Consider the following 15,598-nt stretch of genomic DNA (forward strand, 5'->3'; position numbering starts at 1 on the left):
CGTCACTCCCATCAATGCTGGCACCAACCTCACTTCTATTTATCGCCTCATCTGATCGGCTGTTTCTTATAGCAGAGTTAAGTAAAAAAAATGTTTGCCCCTGAAGACAAAGACGTATGTCTTGAAACACAAGCTCCCTCTTTCTACATATACATACATATATACATTTACACATACACACATGCATATATATATATATATATATATAATTATTATATATTTATCTTCCCCCCTCTAGAATGTCTGCAAGGCATGTGAATTTGTAACCATCACCCTCCTCACAGGGTTGCTGTGAGGATCCGGTGGACTGATGCATGCAAAGCCCCCAGCACAGTGCCTGGTACACGGCAAAAGCTGAATACTTCTGGCCAGCACTAGGAATATTTCCTTGGGAGCAGAGGGCTCTTCTGGAAGCTTCTGGAAGATGAATGGCATCTTCGCACACCTGCTCCGAACAGGCATTGTTTGGGACTCAGCGCCCTCTGGTGGCTGCTCTCCCTACTCACACTTAGCCTCTTCCTTGGTTGGGGGGACACTTTGAGGCCTCATTCCTGCCCCTCCCCTTCCTTTCACATGGAGGAAAGTTCTAGAATGGGGTGGGAGAAAACTTTCCACTTGTTCTGCATTTCCTTTACCTCCTTCCTGACCTTAGGTCTGGGCACAGGAGGAGGGGCTTGGAGGTGGAGGCTGGAGCTTCTGGGGGTCCTGGCTGCATGACTCTAAGGAGGGTGGTGCCTTCGTCCCCACCCAACCCCCACCGCATCAGCCCATTCTCCTCCCGAAGCATCCCTGGGCCACAGGTTCCCAAGGCCACCTCCAGACTGGGCCCGCGAGTGGGGCGGCCCTGGTAGCGTATCCACAGAAGTTATTATGAGGTAATTTTATTTCTTTCCATTTTAGGTAAAAATAGTAAATACAAGATAATCTTAATAAAGGTAAAAATACATCATTTGGATTTTGTTGTTGTTTTCTAAACAGTGCTACCTACAGTACAGTTTTCAATTTAGGATTTTTAAACTTTTTTTTTATATAAACAAATAGAACTATTTTGCTATTAGGCTGTGTTCTCATCTGGCACTTAAGAATAGATCACAGGTCACCTCCTGGTTCTGTTTGGATGTGTTGGGGGTGGCAGGGAGGGAGTGAGAAGGAGTTTGTGGGTTGAGGTGTTTGTCTTCCCAGGACACAGCCAGAGCTGCAGTCCCACCTGCAGTGGGAGGGCACAGGTGTGCACCCAAGATGGCCTTTTCCTGCTCTGGCCACAGGGATGGGTTTCACTGTGGCTGGACCAAAGGTCTCACACTCGTCAGGGGGCTGTTCCTCCCCTCCTCCCATGGTAGCTTTTCTTACCCAACCACCTAGATTCACAGCAGTTCTGGGTCTAGGCAGGCCAGCGGGCTGGAGATGTCAGTCATGCTGCAAGAGACTGAGCCAGGAGATCCCCTTCGTGTCCTAGAGGAGTGGGCTGGGGACCCCTCCCCACCAAGGATGGGGGCGAGGGCATCCAACCTGGCCTTGGAATGCTGGTAGAAGTCACAGACGCTGATGTGGGCTGCTAAATGTCTTTGCCCTTGTTCACCCTCAGGTGGTCTTTGTTTAAGTTCTTTCCAAACTTCTCGCTGAGTTGTTGAATCAGGTCTGCCAGCTCACCAGTAGCTTGAGATTTTTCCTCAAGAAGCTCATAGCGCAGGCTGGAGATATCTTGCTTGATTTCCTTCAGCTCGCCTGCAAGGACAGAGGAGATTTTGCTGAGTCTGAGTAGGTGGAAGCTGGGGGCTTGTCCCATGCACATGTGGGCATGTGCATCCTTCCAGTGGAATGTCGGGTCCTGGGCCAGCCCACCAGGGTTGAAGGTGAGGCAAGGGGGGCTCTATTTGAACCCAGAACCACCCAGCTCCCCCACCACTGAAGGACACATCGATCCATAGAAAGCCCTTCTCCTCCCATTCCAGGAAAACCTTTCCCTTAGGGGTTTGAAGGAGGAGTCAAGATCAGGGCTGTGAATTGTGTCTAGCACCTGTTTCATAAAATACTTGTTAGAAAGTTTGTTTCAGAGTCACTAAAGGCAGATTTCAAGACTCTGGAAAACAACCCCATTAACCGGAGCATTGATTTTGATGATGCTATGTTTTGTTCTGTCATTGTGATTTGTAGGGAGGAGAAACTCCCAGGAGCCTGGAGAGAATGGCTCGGCACAGCAGATGCAGCCGTGGTGGCCATGGAGCTGACCAGCCTCTTGGGAGTGAGCTGGCCACCTGAGCAGGGTCCACTCAGCCCACACAAGCAGCAGCACCACCTCGCTGACAGGAGCTTCGTCAATGCCTGCCGCCTCCTCCTTCCATAACGAGGGACCACCTAGCAGGGACTTTCACTTTTATTTCCACAGAGAACCTTGTGGTTAGAAGTCCAATGGGTCTAGGCTGTGGGAATCTTCTTATTAACCACAAACAGATGTCAAAAGGATCTTTCCTAATACTGTAGATAGTGCACTTGGCTCGTGTGGGAGTCCACTGTCTGTGGAAACATTACTCGTCTATTTTTCAGGTATGGTCTATATACATAAAAGGCAGAGATCTTAAAGGTACAGTTTGATCCATTTTGACAAATGGATACACCCCCTGTTTTTATCAGATGCTTCACTGAGCCCCCGTTTCATGGTGTAATTTAAGTGCCATGACACCTGGATACCCCCACCTTCTATGATCAGTGATATTCACATGAATCAGTTACATACTGCTTGAGGCTGGCTGGCCTGACACTTGGCCATTGTTTGTTTGAGACCTACAAGTAGGTAGGTGGGCTGTTGTCTGCCCCTAAACCATGTCAGCTCAGGGGCAGTTCAGTTATGGCTGAGCTTCGAGCTGCATGCTGGGTGCCCCAGGATGCAGCAGAGGGTCACCCAATGACCAGGCTCTTTCTGTAGTTCCCTGTGGCCCAAGCTAGGAGAACAGAAACTTCAATCATGGATGAGGCTGTTTCTAGGTGGCAAATATTTATCATAGGTATCTCATTAATTACCTGGTATAAAGTAATTTGCTTTTCATCTAAGAGTAACTGCTTAAAATAGACTGGAAAACAACCCAAACAGTGAAAATAATATAGTTGGTAAACTTCAGTGTGTATCAGAGACCCTTGGTACAGTTTTCCAAAAGCAGATCCCCAGACCCCACTCCAGAGATGCTGATTCATTAGGTCTGGGTGGGGTCTGGGATCTGTAGTTTTAACAGCTAGTTCTGAGGTGGGGAACACTTTGAGAAACACGGCTGTCAGTTAGATGCTGAGAACCTCCCACTGAGACTGGACAGGGCCAGTTAGAAGCAAGCGGCAGCAGACCCTAAACGCAGTGTGCATCTGCTCAGTGGATGTGCACCATGGAATGAAGTACAGCATTGGAATTCTGAACCATCCTGCACTCAAGAGGCATGAGGTTGGCTCAAGGCTGCCATTGCTGTGGGAGGCAGAGGAATGTCCCCTACTCCCAAGATGTCCCCGTCCTGATCCCTGATGTTCTGCCTGTGGGAAACATGACTATGTTTCCCCTCAAAGGGGAACTGAGGTGGCAAATAGAATTCAGGTTGCTGATCAGCTGCCCTTAACAGAAGGAGATTATTCTGGATTGTGCTGGTGGAACCAATTCAATCACATGAGTCCTTAAAAGTGGAGGAGGGGCCGGGCGCAGTGGCTCATGCCTGTAATCCCAACACTTTGGGAGGCTGAGATGGGCGGATCACAAGGTCAGGAGTTCGAGATCAGCCTGACCAACATGGTAAAACCCCATCTCTACTAAAAAAATACAAAAATTAGCTGGGCGTGGTGGCACACACCTGTGATCCCAGGTACTCAGGAGGCTGAGGCAGGAGAATCGCTTGAACCCAGGAGGCAGAGGTTGCAGTGGGCTGAGACTGTGCCGTTGCACTCCAGCCTGGGCAACAGAGTGAGACTCCATCTCAAAAAAAAAAAAATGGTGGAGGAGGAAGGCAGAGGAGTGGGGTCAGAGATGGGACAATGGAAGATGAGGCAGGGCAAATGGAGTGTGAGGGTGCCTCATGCCTGCTGCCAGCTCTGAGGTGGTGGGGCTGTATGCACAGACCAAGTGCTGGAGCTCAGGGCAGCCCAGCTGTGGCCAGCAAGGCAACAGGGACAGGCCTGAAGCCCCGTGGAAATTCACTCTGCCGACAACTGAATGAGCAAGGAGACTGAGCCTCCCTGGAGCCTCTGGAAAGGAGCACAGTGCCCTGACAACACTGTGGCCGTAGCCCAGTGAGACTCACAGAACCTGTGTTGTTTTAAATCACCACGTGGGTAGAAATCCAGTCATTTACCTTCATTGACTTCGTCATTTTCTCTGTCCACCTGGGCTTTCAGGACGTATCTTTTTATGAGCCGTTTCATGATTTTCTGAAATGCCAAGCAAGGAAGGGATCAGACAGGGCTGGCCTAATGCAGAGGCAGCCTGCGTGGTGTAGCAGGACCCCTCCCTCCCTTGAAGAGCCTCAGCAACCATGGCGACCCTCCCATGCCTGGCGCCTCACTCTGGAGGGGTGCCCTGCACAGTGCGGGTACCTGGCCAGCCTCTGTTTTGCCTCCCCCGCAGGATGCAATGTGCACCTGAACCTGGGATGTAACAGGAATACTTCTTAATGGCAGGAAGCTGAGCCAAGCAGAGAGAGAGACAGAGAGAAAGGGTGGAGTGGGCAGTGGCAGAAATACTGGATCCACGTCTCTGCTCCAGGGGCCTTGGCCTGGCTCTGCCCTGCTCAGTCAAGTCATCTTTCCTGGACCTCAGTTCTGTTTTAAGGATGGAGGGCTGGGGAAGACTTAGCAGGCCTGCCTGGGTGGAGCTGCCTCCCTCAGAGGTCACAGTGAGCAGTGTGCCCTTCGTGAAGAGATCCGCTGGGTACAGAAGTCAGGACCAGGCTTGGAGGACAAGTCCACTGTACCTTGGAAAATTCCTACCAGAAGCAGAAGCAGACACAGCCGGGCCTCTGGGGTTTTACAGAGATACCACTTCCCACAGGCCTGACACTGTACTGCCGGAGTCACACTGGAGCAGGATTTGGCCCTCAAGTTCTGTTTATTATGAAGATACTGAATTCGTTAAGCAGGCGAGGCATGAATAAACACTTAAGAGACACCAAGAATAGAGCCAAGTGTAGGAAAGACTGCAGGAGGTGAACTTTGGATTTTGCCAGCTAGTTGGTCCAGGGTTCCTGCGAAATCACAGGATTTAAAAATACTCGGGTAGCCGAGACTTCTGAATCTTCCAAGAGATGAGCAGTGTGGAAGAGAGGAAGGGATTTCCCTGCTCCTTGGTCCTCCCTTCTTGTGGGCTTCTCACCAGCTCACACCTGAGGACCAAGAGGACAGAGGCAGGATTTTCCAGTTTGAAGAGAAGGGACCTGATTCTGTTCCTAGCTTTGCTACACAGGCTGAGGAAAAGCATCTTGCAAATAAAAAGTAAGTGAACTGGATGCAAAAAGCTGCAGGATTTACTCATTATCATCAATTATGGTTCTTTCCATCCCTTTAACCATGAAGAGCTTGCCACAGAGATGCTTCCTGGCCTGTGATTCTAAGACTTCACCTGAACCCGAAAGGCTCTCTAGGATAACACTGGGTTTAGCTCATTCAGGCCAGCACTGCCCCTCCTCAGCCCTCGGGCTCATGGGCCAACTGGCTGTGTGGTTTGAGTTGTGATCTAATTTCAGGCTGCAGAGTTAATTGGTAGTTGCCTTCCTGCTGCTCCTTCTCAGAGAAGCCTGGGTCTTATCCTACTAGCAGTTAAACTGCAGCGCTGAATTTCTCATGGACATAGTTTAGTCAATAAAGTAAGTTATCTAAGTTATAAAAAATATATCCCTTTCAAGCCAGGTGCAGTGGCTCATGCCCATAATCTCAGCACTTTGGGAGGCCGAGGTGGGTGGATAACCTGAGGTCAGGAGTTCAAGACCAGCCTGGCTAACATGGCGAAACCCTGTCTCTGCTAAAAATACAAAAATTAGCTGGGCGTGGTGGTGTGTGCCTGTAATCCCAGCTACTCGTGAGGCTGAGGCAGAGAGAATTGCTTGAACCTGGGAGGCAGAGGTTGCAGTGAGCCAAGATCATGCCACTGCACTCCAGCCTGGGCAACAGAGCAAGACTCTATTTCAAAAAAAAAAAAGAAAAAAGAATATATATATATAATATAATATATAATATATATTTAAGATATATAATATATGAGATATATAATATATATTTGAGATATATTATATATGAAATATATAATATATATTTGAGATATATTATATATGAAATATATAATATATATTTGAGATATATTATATATGAAATATATAATATATATTTGAGATATATTATATATAAAATATATAATATATATATCAAAAATATATTTTTTGAGATTATATAAAATATATATACAAAATATATGTATCCCTTTCCATGAGACTCAGTAATGCTGCTTTCACTTTGAGTTGGAAAAACAAAACAAGACAAAAACTTTGTCCTAAACTAGTTCTCATGAAAAAAAAATAACAAAACAGACACTTAGGTATCTGTCATTCTTGCTGAATAAGAAATTCAGAAGTGTTCTTCCACTGCAATCTTTCAGGCTGACACAAAATTAAAGGGACCTAGTTAAAGTTGGTTGCCTTTTCAAGGCAAACCTCAGGAATTAAGGGTTCTTCAGTTTCTGGATCCAACAATTAAAGAGCTTTACTGTTTCTCATGTAAAATGATAAGCCAGAGATTGGCAGTCAAATGGTGTTGAGGAAAATTCTTTCATAGGTGCAGCCAGAATTACAGCCCTTCCTGTTTGGTGTACACATTTTGTATTTAAGAACATTCCATAGCATATATTTACTAATAATAGAAAATGTGCCCCTCAAACTCTATTTGGCTGGGATAGGTGAGATCCTGCTCACAGTCTCCTTCAATGCAGAGGAGCCCCTCAGGAGGAAGGGTGAAAGGATGAAGACGCAAAGAAGCAAATGCATTGAGTGCTTCCATAGACCAGGATTGTGTCAGCCTCTCATAAAAGTGATCTTACTGACTCCTACAAGAAACTCAGTGAGATGGGAGTTGTCATTTCCATTTACAAATGAGGACACTGAGGCTCAGAGACTGATGTAACTTCTCCAAGGTCACACAGCTGGAAAGTGGCAGATCTGAGATTTAACCAGCATGGAAATCATGGCTGGGACTTCATCTGAGCATCAAAACAAAGGCTCAAGATGGTTTAGGAAATGAGATGTGGGAAACTGGCTCCCATTAGTCAAAGAGGGTTTGGGCTGTGTCTGGGTACTGAGTCATTTTATGCAGGGGGAAGCCTCACTAGATTTCAGAGGCTGGGTGACATCATACAATGGTCATCCCTTGAAGAAGGGGGTCTCTGCTCTGGCACTGGCAGGAATGCTCATGGCCCACTCTTGAGCACTGGCATGCTCGATCTGAGCCAGGGTTTCTGTAGACCTAGGGCTCAGAGGGTAGAAAAGCAAAGGTTTACTTTGAAGCTCTCAGTATGCATTAGGATTATAAAGTCTTCTTGTGGAAGCAGAATCAGCTGAGCACTACAGATGTGCAGGGACACTTTAGCCTTCCTCCTCACCTCCAGGGCACTTCCCAGAGTGACAGGGACCTTCAGGGAGAGCAGTGTGACTGCCTGCCAGTTCTTAAAGACTTCATGTCCTGCCAGGCACAGTGGCTCATGCCTGTAATCCTAGCACTTTGGGATGTTGAGGTGGGTGGGTCACTTGAAGCCAGGAGTTGGAGACCAGCCTGGGTAACATGGCGAAACCCCATCTCTACTAAAAATACAAAATTTAGCCAGGCATGTTGATGTACACCTGTAGTCCCAGCTACTTGGCAGGTTGAGGCAGGAGAATTGCTTGAACCTGGGAGGTAGAAGTTGCAGTGAGCCGAGATGGTGCCACTGCACTGCAGCCTGGGTGACAGAGCAAGACTCTGTCTCAAAAACCAAAAAAACTTCATGTCCTCATAGAGACCTAACTTCCCTTCTGTTATGTGCATGCTGCACAACTTGGTATCTGCAAAAACCAGTTTTGCCACCAGAAAGCCTGAAATGGTTGGAGAAATGGCCAAAAGTTCTATTTAACATGGATGGCACAGAGGATATTGTTGCGGGAAGCCAGGGACCCTGAATGGAGGGAACGGCTGGAGCTGCGGCAGAGGAACATAAATTGTGACGATTTCATGGACATTTATCACTTCCCTAATAATACTTTAACAATTTCTTACACCTGTCTTTATTTTAATCTCTTAATCCTGTTGTCTTTGTAAGCTGAGGATGTACGTCACTTCAGGACCACTGTGATGATTGCTTTAAGTGTACAAATTTATTGTAAAACGTGTGTTTGAACAATATGAAATCAGTGCACCTTGAAAAAGAACAGAATAACAGTGATTTTCAGAGAACAAGGGAAGACAACCATAAGGTCTGACTACCTGCGTGGTCGGGCAGAATAGAGCCATATTTTTCTTCTTGCAGAGAGTCTATAAATGGACATGCAAGTAGGGAAGATATCACTGAATTCTTTTCCTAGCAAGGAATATTAATAATTAAGACGCTGGGAAAGGAATGCATTCCTGGGGGGCAGTCTATAAATGGCCGCTCTGGGAGTGTCTGTCTTATGAGATTGAGATAAGAACTGAAATATGCCCTGGTCTCCTGCAGTACCCTCAGGCTTATTAGGGTGGAGAAGAAACCCCACCCCGGTAAATTTGAGGTCAGACCAGTTCTTTGCTTTCAAACCCTGTTTTCTGTTGTTTAAGATGTTTATCAAGACAATACATGCACAGGTGAACATAGACCCTTATCAGGAGTTTTTGATTTTGCCCTTTGCCTTGTGATCTTTGCTTTGCCCTTTGCCTTGTGATCTTTATTGACCTCAGAGGCATATGATCTTTGTTCTCCTTTGAAGCATGTGATCTTGTGACCTACTTCCTGTTCTTGCACTCCCTCCCCTTTTGAAATCCTCAATAGAAACCTGCTGGTTTTGTGGCTCAGGTGGGCATCATGGTCCTACCGATATATGATGTCACCCCCGGAGGCCCAGCTGTAAAATTCCTCTCTTTGAACTCTTTCTCTTTATTTCTCAGATGGCCAACAATTATGGAAAATAGAAAGAACCTACATTGAAATACTGGGGGCTGGTTCCCCTGATAGGATATCTATTTCTATTCTAGAAATAGATATAGAAAATAGATATAGATATAGAAAATAGATATAGAAAAGATGGACATAGAAAGCCTCCCTTCTTTCACTATGTGGGGGAAATGTGTGTGTGTGTGTGTATGTGTATGTGTCTGTGTGTGTGTGTGTGTGTGTGTATGTTTTGTGATGAGTTTGAGATACCTCCTTGCTATCTTCCATAGAGTTCTTTCACTTCATGGAGATAATAAGCTTTCTCCAAGTTACTATGTCCCTGGTAGTGGCAACTCTCCCTGCCCTGCCCCATGCATTAGCAAATACTGGAGATGAGTATATTGAGTGCTATCACTCAGGCAAAGCATACTCAAGAGGATGAAGATGAGATGCACAATGGATAAGAGCAGTTGTCACGCAGAGCCCTACATCCGGAGAGGAAGGCACACAGTTCCCACAGCCCAGACCCGGCCCAAACTACAAGAGGCCAAATGGCCTCTGGCCACTGATGGTGAAGGGGAACACAGGACATCTTTCTATGGGAGAGACAACTCTCCCTGCACAGCCAGGGCAGATGAGGACACAGATAAGGAAGCAAGGAAGAGAACACATACTGTACACTGATGATGGCCAATGAGGTAGGATCCAGAGGGAAGAAATGTGGTCACCTAGGAAAACAGAAATTGAGGAACATTTGGAAGAGAGTGGACAAAATGGATCACAGGACAAGTCATTTGTTAAACTGAGGTTTATCAGACACAACAATAGAATAAATAAGCACTGGCAAGTTGTCCATCCTCTTTGCTTTGATCTCTTTGGTAAAGGCCATTTAGAAGATGGAAAAGAGAACTCCCCATGGGGTTTTGGGGAGCAGATTGCAGCATAAAGATTGGAGTGTATGTGAATGATGGATGTGCCTGGATTCTATGGTTTATTTGGGATATCGCTTGTTTACTTTGACCATGAAGAAATATGCCTCTCAGAGTGAGTATATGGGTCTGCATACTTCCTGCCCCAACAAACTGACAAGCTGGATCTTGAAACAGATCACAGGGAGCTTGGGGATGAGGCATACTTTGGCCATCTCACCAGTATCATGGTTTTGTTCCATTGATTGGTCTCAGGTCTGCAGAGCCCAGACTGAAAAACACATTAAAAAAATGGTTTTGTGAAAAATAACAATTCAGACACCCTGGAGCCTAAGGAAAAAAGAAAACACAGAAAGCCTCTGAAGTCTGAAGGAGCTGTCTTCCCTTACAACAAAGACCTCACAAAAGCAGAAGGATTGACAAACAGCTGAATGAACACCTGAAATGCTAACAGTTGAGAAATCGAATGAAGAGACAAAAAAGCAGCAAACTTAGTAACTAAATGTGTGTGAACGATGGTGCTTTTATCTTCTTGGGAACACTAAGTGATTTCTCAGAGCCACAATATGTGAGAAGCTGACGGAATATGTGCTTAGTGACAGCAGCTCTGCCTAGGGCCTGGATTGTAAGAAGGAGGGGGTGAATTGGGCTGCTCATGTTCTCTGCACATTTGGAAGCTGCTGTGGGAGGAAAGCAATGCTACTTGGAAGGCCACTGGTGGGCCCAAGGAAAGAGAGGAACCATACTCAGATCCCCCCTCAAATTGTCCTTGCTGCCATTGACAGCAAAAGTGCCCCAGTGCCTTCTGCTCCTTGCCTCCTCACTGTGTGCTTGGAAGGCTCAGATAGGTCTCTTCCTGGTGACCGTCAAACACAGGCAAGAAAGGTTCTGAGGAGGGTGCTGGTGCAAAACTATGAAGATAAATAATAGGCAGGTGTCCAGGCAGCATGACGTGGTGAGAGAGGGGGGGCCCTCTGAGTCAGAGAGATCTCAATTCAGTCACTTGTGTGGCCTTGGCCACTGAGCCTCAATTCCCTCATCTGTTACATGGGGTTGAAGACAGTGCCCATCTCCAAGGAATATGGGAGAGTACACGTGAGCTAGTGTCCAGCCTGCATCCAGGTATCTTTTAGTGACATCTCAGGGTTTACTCCAATTGTGAGCAGATGATGACTCAGGACGATGCCACACAGCCTAGCAGGGTGGAGCCAAGAGCCAATGTGCAAAGACTGCTTTCTCTCAGCCCCTTTCCTCTGATGCCTACTGGCTGGCTTTTTGTTTCTTTTCTGTGACAACTATTTGAATAAGTCACCTCAGGCTTCTTCTGTGGAGTCACAAATTACAAAATGAGCAAAGCTTTCCAAGGTCATCAGTTGCCTGAAGCTGTAGATGACCAATCTCTGTAATCACAGCAGGAAGTTCCTGGGGAGATTCAAGGCAGTATGGACTCAACCAGCGAGGATGGAAGACAGAGATGGGACTGCTCTGAGACTGCTTTTGAAAATGGTCTCCTGCTAGGCGTGGTGGCTCATGCCTGTAATCCCAGCACTTTGGGAGGCCGAGGCAGGTGGATCACCTGAGGTCGGGAGTTTGAGACCAGCCTGACCAACATGGTGAAACCCCATCTCTACTAAAAATACAAAATTAGCCAGGCATGGTGGCGCATGCCTGTAATCCCAGCTACTCGGGAGGCTGAGACAAGAGAATCACTTGAACCTGGGAGGCGGAGGTTGCAGCGAGCCAAGATCGCACGATTGCACTCCAGCCTGGGCAACAAGAGTGAAATCTGTCTAAAATCAATAAATAAATAAAGTAAAAAAAAAAAGTAAAAAAAGAAAAGAAAATGGTCTCTTTCAGAAAGGATTCATTCTGGAATGGGACATTCACACAGAATTGATCTTCCTTTATCTCAGGAGCTAATTCTGTTCAAAACCTAGGAGAGATTTGGCCCTAACCCATTGGGTATCTATCTTTTCTGTGACACAGATAATCTACACTTCTCTCTGAAAAGCTGAGAAATAAAAATACTTTCACTGACCAAAGGCTTTGGTCTGTAAAATAGCTCAAAGCAGATCAAACCAGTCAGTGCCAATTTTGTGCGTGATTAAACACAAGATTTGCCCATTGCTAATTTTTCGCCTGTCATCTGATAGAACTATAAGCTCTTTGAGGGATGAGCCATTTCTTAATTGTGCAATTAAATTCTCCTAACTGCACAGCTGGCTTCTGAAATATGGTTGGAGAGATTCAGTTAGAGACCTGTATCTAAAAGATCTAAGTCTGTAATTCTCCCTGTGGGAAGGTGGCACCAGGGGCACATCACCTCCACCCAAAGGAATGCTCAGGACAGCTTAAAATTTACATCTGATAAGAAATGATCAGCATAGGTGAAACTGCTGATCATCGAGAAGTGGGAGACAGGAAAGGAGTGGCCTGCCCTTTTATAATTGATCATCTGTAGCTATCGTTTATCACTGGCGCATGGGCTGATCCAAACGGATACAGAGATCTGGCATTCATTTCCAAAAGCAATGCAAGGATTGGAAGCATAAAAGTTCTTTTTCTAATTTTTCTGACAACAGACTTGGCAGGCTGGCAGTCCAAGTCTGAAGACACCTATATCTACTTGACTGCTTAAGACAGAAACCTGTGAGCCATGCTGGGTGTGCCTTGCCCTCCCCATATGTGCCCAGCAGCTATATATCCAGAAAGTGTATAGCATCTGTCTGCTTTTCTCTATCACCCTGCTCATACCCCAATCCAAGCAACCATGCCTTGTACCTGAATGACTGTCACATCCTCCTCACTGGTATCCCTGCTTTTACTCTTGTCCCCACCTGTCTCCTCTCATTATAGCAGTTAGGTGGTTTTCTTAAAGCACGAATACAATTTCATCATCTCCCCTCCTGGGCAAAGTTACCCTCTCCCCCATCCTGACAGTGGTCTGGCCCTCTGACCTCACTCCCTCCACCCTCTGCTTCCACAGTGCCCAGCTGCCCTGGACCTGCCACCCTTCTCTTCCTCTGCCTGGAAGGCCATATATGGCTGCCTCCTGCATCCGAGTGGTCTTGGCTGACTGTTCTCTCCTTGAAGATGTCCTCTCTGAAAACTATATCTAGGCTGAAGCTCCCTATTTTTCTGTTTTTGAGTCCTCCTGTTTGCTTTTTGTCACTATTACCAGTTTGAGGGCATACACTTATCTGTGTGTTGACTTGTTTATTGTCCATCATCACTAGACTGGAGGTGCCACTGAGGGAGGAACCACATCTGTATCTGTATCCCCAGGAAGTAGCACAGTGCCTGACATATAGTAAGTACTCAATAAATATTTGTACAATAAAGGAAGGAATGAAGCTGTGTTCTCGGGGGATGACACAGTCATGGGACTAAATCTGTGTCTTAGTGGAGTCTACTTCTGCCCATGCTTGGATGCTTGGGAAAGGGGTGGTTACCTGGTATCTGGTGGGCTTGCTCAAAGTGTTATTTGCTGTCAGATTTTCAGAATTCCTCATGCCAGCCTGGTAGCGAGTCTTCTGGATAAAACAAACAAACCCACACACATCACACAGAAAAACATACATGCATCCCTCCATATCTCGTAGGACTTGAACAGTATCCACATACGGGGCTGTCTCAGTGAAGCAGCTTTTGAAAGCTGATTTACCTGGTGCTGCTTGGCTTCCTAGAACATTGTTCCTAGGACCTTTAGCTCTGTAGGATGTTAATAAGGGTTACAGAATATTGTTTAGTCAACTTGGTTGGAAAGCACTGAATTAAGGTTAGATGGATGTCTTTTCTCCAGGGGTTTTAACATACTAATAAACACTGAGAATCCCCAGGAAACCCAGACAGTGGGAAGGAAACCTTTTTCTCAGAGATCATTTTCCAGATACTTTCTGAGAAAAGCTGTTCCATTTCCAAGTCCACTAAGGGGTTCCCTTCACTGGGGTCATGGCTTAGCCAGGCAGCTTACTATGTCCCTAGCAGGGCACCTCTCCAAGGGGTTGCAAGGAGAAAGGAGGGTATCACAGTAGCCTCTGCTGGCATTGGAGCTTTCAGATGTGTCCAGGTAGACTCTACAGAGTACCGGCCCTCCCAGCTCCTGGCTCCCCTTGCATGGGGTGGGGGAGGGCAGCCATATGACTCAAACACACTCTAGACTTGCCTGCCCCCTCCTGCTGCCTTCTCTAGCCTCATAAACCACATGCTACCTACCTTGAATTTGGAATTCAGCATGCCCATTTCAAGGTCATTTTCACAGCTTTTGGCCTTAGATTTGCAGAGTTTTATGAGGCACATCTTGATTCTCATTATGAGATAATAAAATGATTTAGGACTTGGCACTAGATTAAAAGGAGCAGGTAGAGTTCTTCCTTCATCAAAGTAAGACAGCCAGAGTTTTGCTCGGGCGAACTTCCATTCCACATCTGCATCCTCCTGTGGAACAAGGGAAACAACAACACACCCTCAAAGGCCACGATTTAACAATGGAGCCCAACCTGAGGAGCAGAGACACAGCCCCCACATTCGGAAAGCAGACTTCTAAGCAGGACTTGGTGTAGTTTTTCTACAGATGGCACAGAGAAGGGGAGTTTACTCTCACTAAAACCATGCACAATGGTCACTTTCTGCCTGTCTTCTTTGGACTCATGGCTGAAAAGCCTCGACCAGTTCATATTAACCGCCCCTACCCTCCACTGGGTATATTTACCAACATTCTCCATTTGCAGCTAACCAAAGAACTTTTCTCACTGCCACTTAATCTTGTTATTCATTAATTTTTATAGCTCTGCTAGCTGATTCACCAGCCACCACAGCATTATTGTATTTATTAATCTCTAAAGAAGTGCTGCTCACTAGAAATACATTGTGAGCCAAAAAGATGAGCCACATAGGTAAGTTTCAATTTTCTACTAGCCCCATTCTAAAAAGTAAAATTGAACAGGTGAAATTAATTTTAGTAATATATTTAATGCAGTAGATCAAAAATATCATTTCAACATGTAAGCATTATAAAACAATATTAAGATAGCTTACCGTATTGTTTTCATACTAGGTCCTCAAACTCCAGTGTGAATTTTATCCTTACAGCACATCTATTTAGACCAGCCACATTTTAAGTGCTTGATAGGCGTATGTGGTTAGTGGCTACCACACTGGACAGCACAGTATATTTATTATACAGTATATTTCTTATTGGTCAGAGTGCTGCCAGGGAGGATGTTTATAGATCTCGCATATGTAATTCAAGGGGAGGAAAGCCTGAGTGTAGTTTGTAGGAGGTGATCCAGCTGTGTTCTCTTCTGGGGTAGATTTAAACCCAGGTTCTGTTCTTTCTGACATTGTGTCAATGCCAGAATGCTAAGTGGGCCCCTGAGAGTAGCAGGTGTATTTTGTCTAGACAGGTTCCTTGAACCTCTGTCCTAGGAGGGCAGTTTGAGACCAGGAAAGAGGCATGGGGTTTGTAAACAGATGGACCTGGGCTCAAAACCCCTTATTAGCTGTGTAACTTTAGGCAGGTGTCTTGAGCTTATGGAGATAAAACTGCTTCCCTCACATAGCC

The 15,598-nt window shown here is 46.0% G+C and overlaps 1 protein-coding gene and 1 long non-coding RNA gene across 3 annotated transcripts in view; one reads left to right on the forward strand and one right to left on the reverse strand.

The window, feature by feature from the left end:
- Positions 1–865: 865 nt before the first annotated feature.
- The window catches only part of TRPC7 (transient receptor potential cation channel subfamily C member 7), a 152,934-nt gene continuing 138,201 nt past the window's right edge, over positions 866–15,598 (reverse strand). For both annotated transcript variants that reach the window (XM_063604232.1, XM_003829246.4), the window contains 4 exons: positions 14,251–14,472; positions 13,488–13,568; positions 4,323–4,398; positions 866–1,725 (listed from right to left, as the gene is read on the reverse strand). In XM_063604232.1, coding sequence (XP_063460302.1) covers positions 1,556–1,725; positions 4,323–4,398; positions 13,488–13,568; positions 14,251–14,472 — 549 coding nt within the window. In that variant the 3' untranslated portion in view covers positions 866–1,555. The remainder of the gene's footprint in view (positions 1,726–4,322; positions 4,399–13,487; positions 13,569–14,250; positions 14,473–15,598) is intronic.
- Positions 14,872–15,598, forward strand: part of LOC130541547 (uncharacterized) — an 89,387-nt gene continuing 88,660 nt past the window's right edge. Inside the window, exon 1 of the long non-coding RNA XR_008955617.1 lies at positions 14,872–14,930. This is a non-coding gene — a long non-coding RNA (uncharacterized LOC130541547). The remainder of the gene's footprint in view (positions 14,931–15,598) is intronic.

This window comes from Pan paniscus, chromosome 4, assembly GCF_029289425.2.
Source record: "Pan paniscus chromosome 4, NHGRI_mPanPan1-v2.0_pri, whole genome shotgun sequence".
Classification (NCBI taxonomy): Eukaryota; Metazoa; Chordata; class Mammalia; order Primates; family Hominidae; genus Pan; species Pan paniscus.